Source organism: Panthera uncia, assembly GCF_023721935.1.
Source record: "Panthera uncia isolate 11264 chromosome A1 unlocalized genomic scaffold, Puncia_PCG_1.0 HiC_scaffold_17, whole genome shotgun sequence".
Taxonomy (NCBI): Eukaryota; Metazoa; Chordata; class Mammalia; order Carnivora; family Felidae; genus Panthera; species Panthera uncia.
The window spans coordinates 27,251,240-27,269,808 of NW_026057577.1; the positions used below are offsets into that span (position 1 = coordinate 27,251,240).

The 18,569-nt window shown below is 40.2% G+C and overlaps 1 protein-coding gene across 1 annotated transcript; it reads right to left on the reverse strand.

Moving 5' to 3' along the window:
* Positions 1 to 2,327: 2,327 nt before the first annotated feature.
* On the reverse strand, positions 2,328 to 16,642 carry CA1H5orf15 (chromosome A1 C5orf15 homolog). The gene is made up of 3 exons (XM_049649173.1): positions 16,450 to 16,642; positions 4,776 to 5,302; positions 2,328 to 3,823 (listed from the first exon to the last, which is right to left on the reverse strand). Exons 1-3 carry the CDS (start codon positions 16,586 to 16,588, stop codon positions 3,692 to 3,694), a joined length of 798 nt encoding a protein of 265 aa, XP_049505130.1. The 5' UTR covers positions 16,589 to 16,642; the 3' UTR covers positions 2,328 to 3,691.
* Between the last annotated feature and the right edge of the window lie 1,927 nt (positions 16,643 to 18,569).

Here is an 18,569-nt window from a genome sequence, read left to right on the forward strand (position 1 = left end):
TTACCTCAGGGCTACTGAGATGGGGGGTGGAGGTCAAAAATGACCCCAGGTCCATTTCCAGAATCTATCCCGGCAACTTGCTCACGTCGAAATTAAAAACCCAGGAGACCATGAGCACTGGGTGGTACATGGAAGTGATGAATCCCTGGGTTCCACTCCTGAAACCAGTACTACACTCTTGGTTAACTAACTTGAATTTAAATTTTAAAAAAGTAACTATAAACCCACAGGTGAACAGAATCCTGTTCACAGACTGGACTTCACACCTCAGGACAGCCTCCTTTTCCATTCCCTTGGAAGACACCTAGCCCTCAGAATCCTTCCAACCTCTTGTACTTCTGCTGGGAAGGATGGAACTGCTCACCGCTGGACCCAGAAGGGAGGCAAACTGTTGCACCAGCAGACCAGGTTGAGAGAGGGCAAAGGGCAAAGTCAGCCAGAGAGAGAGAGAAAGACCTGGACACTGTGGGCAGCTGCACTATCCCAGTAACCTTCTCCATCCCCTTTGCTTCCATGGGCAGCAGCTACTCTGATCAGAACCTGGGATTTGCAGGGAGGGCTGAGATCTCACACAATTAATGTGGACTTTAGCTCCAAGTAGAAATGTGGCCGTTCCAACAAAGTGGACACACTACATCTTGGTTCTCCCCCACTGCGTGGAGTTCTGGGTCCCGGATGTCAATAGTATTAGCCCGTATGCCAACTACATGCGCCAGAGCTGAGCCTGATTCGACTGGATTTTCTCTTGATTTAATTTCACAGAGACATCACTGTACAATTTCCAGGGGCCTAGTAGGAGACAGGCAGTGCTGAATATGCAGCCAGAGATGAGTAACAGCCAGTCCTCTGTTTTCAAGCTTACATTCTGTGGTAAACTATAGAGAGAGCCACCTCTGCACACTTTCTACAAGAGACTGCATTCACCCACGTGACATCACATCTAAAATCAAATCCCCGGGGTGCCTTGGGTGGCTCAGTTGGTTAAGCATCCATCCAGCTCTTGATTTCAGTTCAGGCCACAAGCTCTTGTTTTTTGGAACCAGGCCCCATGTCAGGCTCTGCACCAACAGTGTGGAGACTGCTTGGGATTCTCTCTCTCCCTCCCTCCCTGTGACCTTCCCCAGCTCATGCTCTCTCTCTCAAAATAAATATTTAAAAAATGATAAAATTTTAAAAAATCAAAATCCCAGTTACAACATGCCTGCCTGCACAAATTCAAAATGTCTGGTCTATTTCCATCTGTCTCACAAATTTCAAAACATTCCTTTTCAGGTAAGACACAGAAACAGAATCTAAAGGGTAACCTATTATGCTATTATTTCCAACATTCGACTCAGAGCACCTAGTCTGCCCAGACTGTGACGTGGAGAGAAGAGAGCAGACAGCACACATAAGTAGGCTATTCTGGTGCTTTCAGACTCAAATGTGGGTCTTGTTTGCATCATCCAGTTCTATTTGTGCCTCCTTTGCCTCATACAATCCAACAAATTGATTCCAATACAGAAAAGTTCATCACATTATTTCTGAATCAAAAATTGGAAACCATCAAAACAGGAAAAGAGCTAACTAAATTATATAGCTACTAGATGTTTTTAAAGAATATTAATGATATGGAAGATGTTCATGATTTTTTAGGTAACGAGCAAGACACAAAACCCTAGAGGAGATCAAATTTACTTAAAAGTTGTAACATACACCTGTATGTCTGAATTATATATATATTTATAGCCCAGCAGCTCAGGTGCCTAAGACTTGGACAGCATTTTCTGTTTTAAGATTTTTTATGTTTTTAAAGTAATCTTCACGTGGGACTCAAATTCACAACCCTAAGATCAAGAGTCGGGTGCTCTACCAGCTGAACCCGCCAGGCATCCTACTGGCAGCATTTTTAATCGATGTATGATGTGACACTCCAAACATCAAAGACTACTTGACTGCAGCACACTGGGGCTTAGAACGCAGAGACTGTGCTAAGAGGAAGAGCACAAGAACGCTAGATCCACTAAGAGAGGATGAGCCTCCTGATAGGGGAGCCTTCGACAGGGAAACAGGAAGGCCAGGATGCCAGAAAGTACACACTGATTTAGCTGCTTTACTTTTCTTTGCAATCCTACTTTACCACATTTTCAATAATCTTCACTACTCAGCAGAATATTGGGCCTAAAGTAGGATTTAGAAATCTAAGGGGAATTCATAGAGTACTACTACTAAAAGGAAAAAAACCAAGCTGGCTTCCTCCCAAACAAAGCACTACCCCTCTGTCACCACCCATATGAAGGGCTCCATCATGCCATCACTAAAATGAAACACACTTATAAAATCATAGATTTATATTTTTGCCATTTATTTTTAAAATCTTATTCAAAATATTAAATAATACAATTTCAGATATGAAAAGTTACTGCCATAAAACAGTTCAGGTATATTTCCATTGTGCTGCCCTTCCTTATCAGGACAGTAAATTGTCCACCTGAAAGAAATGGTGGACTGCCCCGCTTCTTCCATCTTTACACAAAGCTCATGCCCACTGGCTCACCCGGACTTTCTGAGTGGGTGTTTAACATATATTAGGGGTTATGTTTTCTACAAAGTTGCAGTGACACTTGTAAGTCAACCATGGTTCAAATCACATATGTACATATTGATCAATTCTTTATTATAGAAAGACAGGGTAAAACAAAATACAGTAAATAATTTCCAGTTGCTGTGAAAAACAAAACAGAAGAAAATAAAACAAGTACAGGGGGAGAAAAAGTCAGTGCACACATATACCCTCTATGTATACAAACCATTTCATTCAGGTATAATTTTAATTTGAAAGGCCTAGATACAGAATTACTTAAGTGATAATGACCCCTAAAATTTATTCAAACTTACTATAAAGTAATAGACAACATGAAAAAATCTGATATAATTTTAAACTCTGCTCCTTGCTTAGAAGCTTGGAGGAACCCGTGCTACAATCAATTGCTGACTAAAAGCAACTGTATGTGTATTTAATATTTTGCCACAATTTCTACCTCTAAATTTAATTCAGTAATTTAAGCCAAAATATGGTGTCTCTATAACATTTTATCTATATCCACTGCAAACTGCAGAGTCTCTCTATTGCCAGAATTTCTAGAGACATTTATTAATATGTTACCTAAAACTGTGGTCAGATTGAGCATTATCATTATCTTAAGTTATGTTTAAATCATCCAAAAATATCCAAAGCGATTTTCCTGGAAGAAAAAATGTTACTTATATGCCAAGCGCTATTATACGCATCCTTGTACATTAACAGTTTGGGATCACAAAATGTGTGCTTATAAAACAGTATTTGGATGGCAGAAAGAGAATCGGAGCCAGCAGTACCAGATATGTTAGGATTTAGTTACAAGGTTGGGATCTTGTAAAACTAGTATTACTAACACTTCCAGAAGGAGAACAATAAAGAAATCTAAAACAAAACTAATATAATGCTTAGCTCCACATTCTGGACACCTGATTGAATTTACCTCTAAATGTGTAGATAAAAAATTATATACTCCTTGTTTGTGACATTTCATTTCGAAAGCACCAAGGCAAAATAAAGAGAGACCCACCTCTCATTTAAGTACCAACTGCCTATGGCAAACATCTGCACAATATTATATAAAAAAGTCAAGCAAATAAAGTTACATAATAAGCAAACTCAAATCACAGTGCTTTAAAAAATATAATCATTGGTAATCTTCAGCGAAGGCATTGCCTCATTAACATTCTGGTCTAGACGATGATATTCCACTGTTTTGGAACAAAGACCATCACGCCATTTCCTACTCTGAACCAGAAGGAAAATCTGGAAAAGAACAAAATAAATTAGATGTGGAAAAAACAAAGTGGAGGATATACTGAAAATATGTATAACAAGTGCACTCTCCCTCTCTCCTAGTTTCCTAAATATGGAAAATAAAATAACAACAAAAGGACTGTATTTTTCATCTTGTAAACAAAGTTAAACAGTGCTTCTCAAATTTTATGTAGAGTGCTTGCTGAAGACTGATTCCTGGGTTCTATCTGCAGAGATGAGTTAGTAGATCACAGTGGAGCCCAGGAGCCCACTTGTTGGCCCAACATTCAACACTGGGTTAGAGTATCACTGGCATTCAAAATAAACATGTAGGGGTGCCTGGGTGGCTCAGTCAGTTAAGCCTCTGACTTTGGCTCAAGTCATGATCTCACAGTTCACGGGTTCAAGCCCCACATCGGGCTCTGTGCTGACAGCTCAGAGCCTGGAGCCTGCTTCGGATTCTGTCTCCCTCACTCTCTGCCCATCTCCCACTTGCGCTCTCTCTCTCTCTCTCTCTCTCTCTCAACAATAAACAAATATTTTAAAAATGATAATAATAAAATAAACGTGTAATACCTTTATAACAAGGAAAAAGTTATTAAAATATAATTAAGTTCAATGCTTAATTAAAAGTATTAAATTAACAATCTTTCTCCACATGTATTCCCACTGAAGTAGCAATGCTAACTTAAGACCTAAGTGGTTTTTTTTTTAAAAACCACTGGGCTTTGGATTTGTTCATTAAAAAACAATTTGACTTCTTTTTCAGAAGCATACAAGGTAAAGCATTCTAATTTGTAAAAATACACCAGAGATTTATATTGATTAGACATCTTGATATTTTACCATCAATTTAAACTTGACTAAAAAAGAAAAAAATTCTGAATCATCAAAAATATTCATAAGAAATATAACGGAGATAATAAAGGACAAATAGAGGGGATGAAAACCCCAAACTTACCTTCCTTTTGTTGTGATATGTAATGTAAACAACAGCAATACAAAAAGCAAAAATAATAAGATGAAAAAAGAAATGGCTATCTTCCTCTTCAATATTTGAGGATGGGGTCTTAAAAGATCTCACTGACTGTTCAATTTCCATGTAGTTCCTGTTTTCTTCCAGAGCTTCACTGGACTCATCGTCCCTGGGGCTGGTGGTCCAGTCATAGTCTGGTTCTCCATAGTCTCCATTGTCCAGAGTGTCTTTGGCGGTAGATGGAGAACTATTGAGCGTAAGAAGATCCTCCTCCTCTATGCTGGGATCTTCATTGTTATCTGCCTCCTCCTGAGACAGGGAAGTAGTAGGTGAGGGATGAGGGGCCACAGATGCCCCTCCACCTTTCTCTGTACTAGTTGTGGGACGGAGAGCGGCGCTGATTTGGGAGACAGAAAGTTTGGTTTGGTTTTCATGTGTTAAAGCACTCATATTTGGAGCAGAGACATCTGGCTGGAGTACAGTTTGGCTCAGCAAATCAGTCTGTGGTACAGCTAAAATGGTGAATAAAAAACATTAAACGGAAATCTCCAACTTTATCTCCATCAAGCTAGAAGCATATTTGCCTAAATTTTTTGCTAAGCATTTTTTTGCCAAATCCCTCTTTCTCTTGAGAATTTGTTAATAAGTCTCAACAGCCAGCCATCAGTCACATTTCTTCTTAGTCAATTATTCATCAGATAATAACTCTTTAGCCAGAAAGTAACAACTACATTACACAGCCTGTCACAGAAAGAAAAAGAATAGAGAGGGATGACTTTAGGTCACAATGGTGAAATCCACACAGTGTTGTTATGCATCCCCTGTTTTCATTTCACAAAGAGGTTGGACTCCAGTAATCCTTGCCTAGACTGCACCTCATCCCCAGAACAGAAAGATCGGTGGCTGATCCTAGCTCAAGTAGGTCACAAACCAGATATGGAATGTGAGCCTAAATATTTCCAATACAACAAATTTAAGAGAAGCTATAAGCAAGCTGTAGGTAGCATTTCTAAATGATACTAGAACCAGAACACTTCCTCTCCCAATTTTTTTTTTTTTTTTAAGTATTCTTAGGAAGGACTAAGGGAAAACTCCTGAAAGGGAAGAAATGGAAATTGGAAACTTGAAAACTAAGTGTGAACTAGACTTTTCACGATTGGGGAAGGCAATCCAGGTATGGGAATAACACCAAATACATACAAGCTCTTATTTCCCTGTACTCCTACCCACTCAGTGTGGTTTACTTAAGTAGTTTAAATTATTTAGAGAAGTAACTCTACACAGCAAAAGTTTAGAAGAATCCCTGCTGAAATTTAACAGTGCCTCTAATTTATAAGCTAATGTAATATCTGTTGAAGAACTTCAAGAATATCCATTATACTTGTAAAAAAGAAAAAAATGGGGAGGGGGGCACCTGGGTGGCTCAGTCGGTTAAGTGTACAACTTCAGCTCAGGTCACGGTCTGGTGGTTTGTGAATTCGAGCCCTGAGTCAGGCTCTTTTCTGACAGCTCAGAGCCTGGAGCCTGTTTCAGATTGTGTGTCTCCTCCTGTCTCTGCCCCTCCCATGCTCATACTCTATCTCTATCTCTCAGTAATAAAATAAATGTTAAAAAATTAAAAAAAAAAAAAAAAAAAGAATGGTCACGTGAGATCTAAAAATACACAGATACTATTTTAACATCTATCAAATTATAGTAAAATATTTTATAGGGGTAAAATTAAACCAAATAATTCCTGGGCTTTCACAAACATGTGCATGCACATAAATTAAGAATCTAACAGACCACTCTCTGTTCGAACATGTAATACCTGAATACATGAATACACTCTGGTTTGTGTATCATAGATGACACCTATTTTGTATAGAAAAAATAAATAGCTAGTATCAACTGGACTGAATGGAATCTCTTAGAAAAAATAATTTAATAAATTGGTAAAAAAAAATTAGTAAATGAGTAACACTCTCTTAAATATTTTCAACAATTGATTCCTTGAAACTTTCCATTAGAAGAAAGAAACAGGGCCTATAAGTGAGTACATTATTCAGAAAATTATTAACAGGAATTTGTTAAAATAATTTTTACATTTGTCACTTCAAATAAGTTATGATTCAGACATTTACAAATTATTATTTCTCTGGTATATTTAAATTTCCTGCCAAAGTTGGTGAAAATATGATTTAAAATATAATTTTTTTAAGTTGGGAGCGAACTAACTAACCTTGACTTTTTTTAAAAAATCGTTTTTCTATACATCACTTTTAGAATAATCATGTATAGTGCTCGCTTCGGCAGCACATATACTAATATAGAATTATCATGTATATCTAAAGGACACAAGCTGATAAGGGTGGCAGTGATTATAATTCTCCCCACCTCCTACCCATCTCCACGTCTAGAAACCCATCCACTGTGCACTCTAGAATTCAGTCAAATATCAGCAAATCCCTTCCTTTATCCTTCACTCTGTTGTGATAACTGAAACCTGGCTCTCCCTTAAAGATACACTTTCCCTGAAGCCCTTTTAATTAACAGCTGTTTTTTCACCCACATCCTTGCACCACTGAGTTTGGAAAAGGGGGGAAACTGTTCTGGGGTGGGGCATGGGGTGTGTGGGGGCGGGGGAACCTTCCAGACTATTCTCCCTTTCCCCTCCCTAAATGCACCAGCCTTGATTCTCCTATCATCAGCTATCACCCACTAACCTTTGTCCACCAACTCCCGGTCACAGTTCCTATTCTTCTGGCTCTAGAGTTCATGCTACCCAGGTGCTCCTGTCTTGATTTCAAATCCTTGCCCCCGGGGCGCCTGGGTGGCGCAGTCGGTTAAGCCTCCGACTTCAGCCAGGTCACGATCTCGCGGTCCGTGAGTTCGAGCCCCGCGTCAGGCTCTGGGCTGATGGCTCGGAGCCTGGAGCCTGTTTCCGATTCTGTGTCTCCCTCTCTCTCTGCCCCTCCCCCGTTCATGCTCTGTCTCTCTCTGTCCCAAAAATAAAAAAATAAAAAAAAAAAAAAAACAAATCCTTGCCCCCTCTTCTGATGACCAGCCCTCCCCCTTACCTTAACCTGTCACACCATGGTCACTATCATCACAACTCTTCCATAATCTCAATTTCATGCATCCTCCTACTTGCTCACGTAACCACCTATCCTTCTAATTCATTCCCTGGTATCCTGAATCTATCAGGACCTACAGTTCTGATTCTACCATCTTTTCAGTCCCTCATGGCCACCATCCCACCCTTGCCCAATATCTTTGCCCTCCCTCTTTACCCAGATTCAATTTTATAGTCAGCACTATGCATCCCTTACATACACCTCCAATCCCCATCCCCTTGCTCACTTTGTTCCACTCACTTGGCAAGGCTACATCCCAAGTAAAATCAAACTCTCTGACCACTCCCTGTTGCACCAACTGGCTGAACTTGGCTGGAAATAAATACAAAACCATGTCACCATTTTTATTTCATTTTAAATTCAGTGCCAAAAATTCAAGTGTATGTGTAATGCTACTGGCAATTATACTGTATTTTTCTAGTCCATTCACCCTCTTGCTCCCTTAGGAGACCATTCACAAGTTCCTCTGTTCTCCCAACACCTTCTCTGTTGTCCTCGTTTTCACTGGCATCACTTCCTAACTTCTCAGAGAAAAAGGAAGCCATGAGAAGAGAACTTCCATTAATTACCAGAACTCTAGACTCATAAATCCACTACTACTTGACATCTCCTCTTGATGTCTGACATTCAAATTAACATATTCAAAATGAATTCTTACTTTGGCTTCTAGGAAGATGGAGTAGAAAACTTTTCCCTATTTCTCCAGTGAAAAAACTAACTCTGCATATTATATGTAAAATAGCTTAAGAAGACTGAAAGGTGGAGAGAATACAGCAGAATGGTTAGAGACCTCAAGATTTGAGAAACAACCTAGTAGTGACTTTCCTGGATTTTCTTTTTACCTCATATATTCTAGACTTGTACCTGAAGAAGACAGCAACCTGGAAACGGCAAGGAGTATGGACAAAAACATGCCATCCCCTCCCCCCAAAAAAGCTCTCTCTCTAAAAGATCAGGAGAGACGCAGCCTCGTAAGAAAGAAAACTTCTAGGGGCGCCTGGGTGGCGCAGTCGGTTAAGCGTCCGACTTCAGCCAGGTCACGATCTCGCGGTCCGTGAGTTCGAGCCCCGTGTCAGGCTCTGGACTGATGGCTCGGAGCCTGGAGCCTGTTTCCGATTCTGTGTCTCCCTCTCTCTCTGCCCCTCCCCCGTTCATGCTCTGTCTCTCTCTGTCCCAAAAATAAAAAAAAAAATAAAAAAAAAACGTTGAGAAAAAAAGAAAGAAAACTTCTAGACAATGACTGCTCTACTCGAGGCAAACACCCACAAAAAAACAAAAAACAAATAACAAAAAAAAACTGTGGCTCTGCTCACATCCACACCAACAAAGGCCAAGTAGAAAGCCTAGATTTCCACCCTCAGCAGGCTGTAATAAGGTGCCTCTTCCCCTCCACAATAATGTTGTCAGAACAGGCCTAATGGAGAGTCAAGACTTTAACCATCACCCAACAGTAATGAGGCCACTCCCACCACTATGTAAGTACAGGCCATCAGTGGAGACAGAACTCCCATTCTTGTCTAGAAGTAACAAAAAAACTACCACTCTTTGGGTGACAACAGAGATCAAATGGAGACTCCAGATTCCTACCTCTACCTGACAATAATGTGCAGTAATTCCCTCCTCCCCTGCCAGAGTTATGTCATAAAAAGCTAACCAAAAGAGAAAGTTTAAATAAGACCAGAGTCTTGAAAATACAAACTACTACAACTCACTCAGTATGAAATACATCATTTGAATACCCCTATTATCATTAAGGAAACTGAATCCTTAATTTTAAAATTCCCAAAAAATTAATCTCCAGGCTCAGATGGTTTCATTGCGAATCCTACCAAATGCTTAAAGAAGAATTCTCACCAATTCTACAGAATCTCCTCCAGAGAATAGGAGGGAACATTGTTCAATTCATTTTATGAAGCTAGTATTATTATCCTGATACCAAAACCAAAAACCCTACAGAAAAAGAAAACTACAGACTGGTATTTTTCATGAAAATAGCTGCAAAAGTCCTTAGGAAAATATTAGCAAATAGAAACCAGTAATACATAAAAAGAATGATATTCTATGAACAGTGAGGGTTATTCCAGCAATGCAAAAGTGATTCAATATTCAAAAATCAATCAATGCAATCCACCATATTAAGCTAAATGAATCTTCATATAAGTCTCATATCTTCTACAAAAACTAAAAATGGAACATGGGGGAACCTGGTGGCTCAGTCAATGAAGCATGTGACTCTTGAAGTAGGGGTCATATGTTCAAGCCCCACAGTGGGTGTACAGATTACTTAAAAAATAATAATAGTAATAATTACTAAATAAATAAAAATAAAAGTGGATCACAAATTTAAATGTAAAATGCAAAACTATAAAACGTGTAGAAAAAGACAAAGGAAAATATCTATGGAATCCAGGACTAAGCACAAATTTGTAGACCTGACACCAAAAACACAATACATAAAAGAAAAAAACCCATAAATTGGATTCTATCAAAATGAAAAACTTTTGCTCCATGGAAAGACTTTCATGGGAGGATGAAAAGATAAGCTACACAATGGGAGAAATATTTGTAAGGCCCAACCCAACAAAGGAAGAGTATCCAGAACACATAAAGAAATCTGAAAACTCGAGGTGCCTGGGTGGGTCAGTTGGTTAAGTGTCCAACTTCAGCTCAGGTCATAATCTCCCAGTTCGTGAGTTCCAGCCCCGCCTCGGGCTCTGTGCTGACAGCTCAGAGCCTGGAGCTTGCTTCGGATTCTGTGTCTCCCTCTCTCTCTGCCCCTCCCTTGCTCCCACTCTGTCTCTCTCATTCTCTCTCTCTCAAAAATAAACATTAAAAATTTTTAAAAAAAAAGAAATCTGAAAGCTCAAAAATGAAAATGGAAACAATCCAATTAGAAAACAGGCAACAGACACAAAGGCACATTTCACTGAAGAGAATATACAGATGGCAAATAAGCATGTGAAAAGGTATTAGCCACTAAGGAAACACAAATTAAAACCACAATAAAGATATCACTACACAACTATCAGAATGACAGTAAAATAAAAAGTAATGACAACACCAAATATTGGCAAAGATGCAGGGAAGCTAGATCATTTCTATGTTGCTGGTGGTAACACAAAATAGGACAACTATGCCAGAAAACACGTTGGCAGTTTCTTTTTTTTTTTTTTATGTTTTTATTTATTTTTGAGACAGAGACAGAGCATGAGCAGGGGAGGGGCAGAGAGAGAGGGAAACACAAAATCCAAAGCAGGCTCCAGGCTCTGAGCTGTCAGCACAGAACCCAACGTGGGGCTCGAACTCACGAGCTGTGAGATCATGACCTGAGCCGAAGTCAGACACTCAACCGACTGAGCCACCCAGGTGTCCCAGTTTGACATTTTCTTAAAAAACTAAGTATCTAACTACCACATGACCCAGCAATTGCACGCCTGAACATTTATCCCAAAGAAATGAAATCTTAGGATCACACAAAAAATCTGGACATGAATGTTTACTTCATATTAATCATAACACTCAAAAACTGGAAACAACCTAGACATCCTTCAAAGGATGAATGTTTAAACTAAGTGTAGTGTGGCTACATGATAATGGAATATTACTCAGCAATTAAAAAAAAAAAAAAAACTATTGACACATGAAACAACTTGATGAATCTCCAGAGAATTATGCTAGGTAAAAAAAGCCAAGTCCAAAAAGTTATATACCATATGATTTCATTTATATCACATTCTCAAAATGACAAAATTAAAGAAATAAATAACAGATTAGTGGTTGCCAGGATTTCAGGAGGGAGTAGGGAAAGGAAGGACATGGGAGTGACTATAAAAGGGCAACATGAGAGGTTGATGGAAATGCTCTTTATCTTGACTAGCAATGTCAGTGTCCTGACTATGATACTGTACTACAGTTTCTTAAGATGTAACCACTAGGGAAAATGAGTAAAGGGTATACAGGATCTGTATTACTTCTTACAATTGCAAGTAAATCTACAATTATTTCAAAATAAAAAGTTTTAAGAAATGAATTTTACTTCCCACACAAAAAGAAAAAAAAAAAAAAAACTTGCTCTACCTCCAGTCCAGATTTCAGTTAGTGGCAATTCCTTTTTTCTAGTTACTGAAGAAAAAACCCTGTAATCATTATGTTCTTAATATCCCACAACAAATCTGTTACCCTACCTTCAAAGTGTATTAAAATTTAAAGACTGTTCACCTTTTAACTGGTACTGCCTAATCCAAGCCACTATCATCTTACCTGGCGTATTACGGTAGCCTTCTAACTAATCTGCCTGCTTCTACCCTAACTCCTACTGTCCACTCTCAACACAACAGCTCGAGTCATCATCACATTTGAGAATGTGATATAAGTTCAATGTGATTAAGTTTGATGTTGCTCCTCTGCTTAAAACCCTCTGAGAGCTCTCCATCTCTCAAAAGTGAAATTCCAAGTCTTTGTAATAGCCTACAAGATCCTACAGGATCTGGAGCCTCAATCTTATCTCTTACTTATCTCCCAAACTCCTCTATCCCTGTTGCCTACTTAACGGATAGCAATCAATGTTTATAGAATATGCTTTTGACCCAATTCTCATCACAAACCCTACACCACTTCTCAAGTAGGATCTTTGCACCTATCACACCCTCTGAAAAGCCTTTCCCATAGTTTCAGCCAGGAAAAACCCACTCATTCTTCTAAGGGTATCGTCAATGTTAACACATTTGTTGTTGTAACTCCAAAACCTAGCACCAAGTAGGAGCAGAATTAGTAAGTATTGTTCAAAGAGTAAAAACTTGGAAGTAATACACAGAAAACAAATGAAAAATTCATCTGAAACATTTGATGCAAATTAGATCAACCTCCTAGACCTCCACTCCTTCAAATCAGAGAATATGATCTAGTCAGAAATGAAGGGTATGCAGAAGAAAGTGAGAACTCTGACTTCATGGATTTAATTGTTGAGCTTCTACAATCATATACAGTACTTTAGACTTCTAAATGTTCCATTTCTGTCCTTTCCTATTTGATATTACCTCCCTCATTAAAACAACATTTTAAAAATAACTTTCTACATTTAATTCTCTTCTATGGGTCCCTTTAAAAAACTGTCTTAATGGCCTGGCAAGACTTAATCAGAAGGTGATCATCCAGTGATCCAAAATAATGCTTATATTAATTTTTTTAGATTTTGTCAAAATAAAAATGTAGAACTTTAAAATCCTTACAGATTGCCAAGAATATACCTGAGAACTGAAATTTTAAGAAACCTAATATGGAACAAGTTTAAATACATCTAATGGAGTAACTTCCTAACTTTCTATGCTTATTTGAAGTTTGGGACTCAACATCTCCTATCTAGACTATAAGTTTCATATTAAAAGAGTAATTACTTTGAAATCACACTACTCCAAGGCATGCTTAAAAAAACACTTACACTACCCAAACCTTTACAAATGCTATGCTGTACTAAAATGTAGCTGCTTCCCCCTTAGAAGCATATATGTTAGTTTACATTTAAATTATTTTCAGTAGGGAATAATATGAATTTTAAATTGACATAAACACTTAATAAAAAAGAAAAAGATTACCTAAAATGTCCCAGTATGGTTGGAGCAATATTTATGAGGGTCTAATAAGTAAAAACAAAGACAAGAAGACACCTTAATACTCCAAACTACCCCCTCACTTGCCCCTCTCCACAAGATTTCCAACCATCTCTTAAAGGGAAAAGTTCTTCCTGCAACTACAGTTACCAGCTACATATCCCTCAGGCTGTATGTCTTTAGCATCTCAGTAAGAAATATAAATGTTTAAATGTTAGTTGTTTTCTTAAATGATTAAATAACCAAAACAATTATGTTACATAAGTACTTTAGGAACAGGAATATCTGCATCGATCAGAGAAATCCTAGTTCTATTTTAGTCATTATTAAAGAGCTTTGGGAAAATGGACCTCAGTTCTTCCCCAGAGACTTACAAATGCTTCTGGGACAGTGGATGCCCCACCCTCAGTGCTGCTGAGGAAACCTAAGGAAGTAACCAGAGCACTATAGCAGAGAAACGTGTAGCTAGACAGCCCCTGTTGGCAAATAAGAAAATTGCTATCCCATTCACCATGTTTTTCATCTGAAAACTGAAAAAAGATTTAAGGAAAAAAGCAGGACCGTGTCTTGGCCTGAAAGAAAAAAGAGATGACTAAATAAAATATTGCTTAATCATTACAAATTCTTATTAATAGATTTGTTCCCCCGAAGTCTCAAGCCCTAGTTTACAGATTTATTTCCTGATAAAGGCTTCAATATCTTCATTCACAATGTAACATTTCTAAGAAAAGAAATATTTAATCATGCAGCATTATTTACAAAAGCCAAGATATGGGGACTCCTGGATGGGTCAGTCGGATGAGCATCCAACCCTTGATTTCAACTCAGGTCATGATCCCAGGGTCATGGGATAGAGTCCCACATCGAGCTCTACACTGAGCATGAAGCCAGCTTAAGATTCTCTCTCTCCCTCTTCCCCTCTGCCCCACTCATGCTCTCTCTCTCTCTCTAAAAATAATCATAGCCAAGATATGGAAACAACCTAAATGCCCATGGATAGATGAACACATAAAGAATATGTGATATATATATCACATATATATGTGTGTATATATATATATATACACACAAGAGAATATTACTCAGCCACACACACCCAAAATGAAATTTTGTGACAACATGGATGGACCTTGAAGGCATTATGCTAAGTGAAATAAGTCAGAGAAAGACAAATATCATATGATTTCACTTATATGTGGAGTCCAGAAAAAAATCAAAACAAAACAAACAAGCAAACAAACAAGCCATACTCACAGATATAGAGAAGAGACTGGGTGGTTGCCAGAGGGGAGTAGATAGGAGGTTGGCGAAATGGATGAAGAGCATCAAAAGGTACAAACTTCCAGTTACAAAATAAGTAAGTCATGACGATGTAGTATAAGGCTTGGTGACTACAGTCAATACTACAGTAATGCATATTTGGAAGTGGCTAAGAGAGTAAATCTTAACAGCTCTCATTACAAGAAAAAAAAATCTGTAACTCTGTATGGTGAATGGTAGAGCTGCGGTGGTGATCAGTTCCCAGTGTATACAAATAGTGAATCATTGGGGCGCCTGGGTGGCTCAGTCGGCCAAACTGGCTCAGGTCACGATCTCACTGTCCGTGGGTTCGAGCCCCTCGTCGGGCTCTGTGCTGACGGCTCAGAGCCTGGAGCCTGTTTCAGATTCTGTGTCTCCCTCTCTCTGACCCTCCCCCGTTCATGCTCTGTCTCTCTCTGTCTCAAAAATAAATAAACGTTAAAAAAAAATTTTTTTTAATAAAAAAAAATATTGAATCATTATGCTGTACACCTAGGACTAACATAACGTAATATGCCAATCATACCTCAATAAATAAAAACTTTCAAATAAAAAAATTTTAATTTTAAATCTTTTTTTTAAATTTTAAATAGAAGTTTTCAAATGTTTTAAATGAAATAATCAAATCCTACAACTCTATTAAAAATGAAGCAGTCTTGGGGCGCCTGGGTGGCTTGGTCGGTTAAGCGTCCGACTTCCGCTCAGGTCATGATCTCACAGTCCGTGAGTTCGAGCCCCACGTCGGGCTCTGTGCTGACCGCTCAGAGCCTGGAGCCTGTTTCAGATTCTGTGTCTCCCTCTCTCTCTGCCCCTCCCCTGTTCATGCTCTGTCTCTCTCTGTCTCAAAAATAAATAAACGTTAAAAAAATTAAAAAAAAAAATGAAGCAGTCTTGCCCAGCTAACCCAGGACACAGGGAACCATGTTTACAAAGAATCTCCCTTGTTGCATTCTCCCTCTCCTCCTCGTAAACCCCTCAGGAGCCCAAAGCCCCAGTATTCTGGCTCTTTACCAAGCACCAGAACCTCCCAGATCTGAGAGATGAAGCAGTACCTTAAGATAGCGTTTTCCCCTTCACTTTTGCTCTCCGAAATATTCCATCAGCTCAGTCTGGTCACTGCCCCTGCCCACCTCGATCTTTACCACTTACCCGCCCCGTTCTGGAAAACCCCCACACTCCCCTGGCCCTGCCAGACCGCTGGGTACCTCCCCCCACCTAGGGAACGTGTCTAGACACCACACCTCCTAACCACGGCCATCTCCTCAGCATCTGTTCCCTCTGCCCCCTCATAACTCCTCCTTCCAAGCAATTTTGGAGAGCCCCCACCACCGCCACTCCCTGTGCAACGCCTTCTTCAAGACTCTGTGGATAACACCACCACTCCTCCCTCACGCCCATCTCCATACTCTGCTGCCCGGATTCCCACATCTCTCAACCCCGCATCTCGGGCCTCTCAGAATCCCCACCTCCTTAGACTCCATCAGACAGCCTACCCTCCCTCCTCGGCGCCTAGAGACCCTGCCCCATCTGGACATCGCCATCTGCTCAGGACACTCGGATGCGCCCTTTCCCTGGCCGGGCCTGTCTCTCCGCCCGCGCGGCCCTCCCGCGCCCGCCCTGCCGCCGCGCCCACTTTACCACTGGACAAGGTGGCGGACGCAAGCAGGAGCGCCAGGACGAGCGGCTGCGCCAACCCTCCCGGGACCTGGAGGCCGGGCGAGTACCGCAGTTTCGCTTGCACGGTTCCCCTCATCCTCCTCAAGACAGCAGCGGCCATAACGGACTCCACCGGGAGCCTGCGTTGTTGCTAGGCTCTACGTCATGACATCAGACACTGCGTAAGGCACCACAGCACGTACGTCCCAACGTGATGACGTCGCAGCCCAGAGGGGCGCTCCGGAAACCGGGTTAAAGAGGAAGGGTAGTGGGAGTTTCAGCGAAGGGTAGGTGTCACCCCAGCCCCTTTCGGGTCGAGGTTGTAAAGTGAAGATGTAGAGAGGTTCAGAGTGAGCCTCTTTCTGCCTGCCACGTGATGGGATACTATTACAGCTCATGAAAGTATTTTAAAACATTGAAGGGTTTTTGTTTTGTTTGTTCACTTAGAGATTTTATTTGGGGGGCTCCTGGGGGGCTCAGTCGGTTAAGCCTCCGACTTCCAAGGGGGTCATGATCTCAGAGGTCGTGAGTTCCAGCCCTCCATCTGGCTGTCTGCTGTCAGCACAGAGCCCACTTTGGATCTTCTGTCTGCTTTTCTCTCTGCCACACCCTACCCCCACCCCGTCTCTCACAAAAATAAACTTTTTTTTTTAATTTTTATTTTTTAAGTAATCTCTACACCCAAAGTGGGGCTCGAACTCACAACCCTGAGATTAAGAGTTGCGTGGTCTACACACTGAGCCAATCAGAGGCCCCTAAAATATTGTTAAAAGGAAGATCCAACTGGGGAATAGACTGGTCTGGAAGAGGAAGTAACCGCCTTCCCTCTCCCAAAGGCAACGGAAACACAGATGTTCACATTTGCCATATCTGGGTGGTGGAATTATAGGTAATGTTTTACTTTTTCTTTTTCCTAACCGTTTATTCCTTCAACAAATACTTAGCACCCTTTCATATTTCATTGTACAGCTGTTAACAATACAAACCACATACCTTTGTGGAGTTTATTTTCTTGTGAAGAAGAGGATAGTGTAAGATATACACTATACAATGGGAAAGGTGTTATGGAGAAAAAGCAGGAAAGCGGGGTAGGAAGTAGGGTGCAAACAGCTTCCAGATTTCCTAAAATAAGCTTGTTACTTTTTAAATTTAATCTTTAAAACCCCCAGCATATGAAAATGCAGATTTAGGAAGTTCCCTTATGGCCTTGGCACATGCTTTGGTCTGTATGTTCTGCAAATGTTTCTTAAAAAAATGTCAGTAGGCTTAAAACCATGGAAGTTCCTTCCACTTGATTGATTTCCAGGAAAATCATTGTGGCATGAAGCAAGATATTTGTTGTACGCACAGTTTCACCACTCTGATCTCCATGATTCCCACAGAAGATTGCTGCTATCTTCCAGAGACAAAGCTGAGCTGCCCCCCTAAAGAGAGAAGGGCCCCTGTTCTCCTGAATCTTATTTCCCTTAACATTCATCTGGCCCCAGTGACAGCTCAGAAACACAACAAACTCTGTGTTGTTAAGAAAACTAAGAGGTCATTCATGTCCATTTCCCTAAGCCCACCACAAGCCCAGAGAGACTGAATGGTGCCCTTATTGCAAACCTCACAGGGTATCCAGGATACAAAGTCTTCCCAAATTCCCTTGGAGCTTTCCCTTCTGTGAGCACAGAAACCATCACTCAGTTTAATGAATAAGCCTCTCGATTCTAGCTTCTGCTTGTTGGGAGATCCAGGCATAGGCCTTTTTTCTGTAATAAACACACCTTCAATTCTCTTCTTTGTTCCCTTTCTTCCTTTGTTCTCACACCAGAGTGTTTCAGTCCTCTTACTGGTGAGATATCATGAACCCAAGGCAGTTGCACAATATTCTGACATGCTGCATAGGCAGATAATATGTGAGGAGGGAAATATACCCTCAAAATTCAGAGGGCCCTGTGTACATTTCAAAATAGCAGTATGTATCTGGCATCTGACTGGATGTAACTAACAACCATTATGTGCCAAAGTCTCTGGACAAATTCAAAAGTTCACTTTGAAACATACATCCTCATAACCTGATGAAGACAGTATGACAAATGCTGAGGCAAGCAGGTTTTGGG

What these genes read in the sequence shown, in the direction of transcription:
- CA1H5orf15 (XM_049649173.1), bottom strand. Translation starts at nt 16,588, where the DNA reads ATGGCCGCTGCTGTCTTGAGGAGGATGAGGGGAACCGTGCAAGCGAAA. An exon ending in GTCCGCCACCTTGTCCAGTG is followed by an intron (nt 5,303 to 16,449) that starts GTAAAGTGGGCG and finishes TCACCATTTTAG; the next exon opens with CTGTACCACAGACTGATTTG. An exon ending in CATATCACAACAAAAGGAAG is followed by an intron (nt 3,824 to 4,775) that starts GTAAGTTTGGGG and finishes GTTCTTTTCCAG; the next exon opens with ATTTTCCTTCTGGTTCAGAG.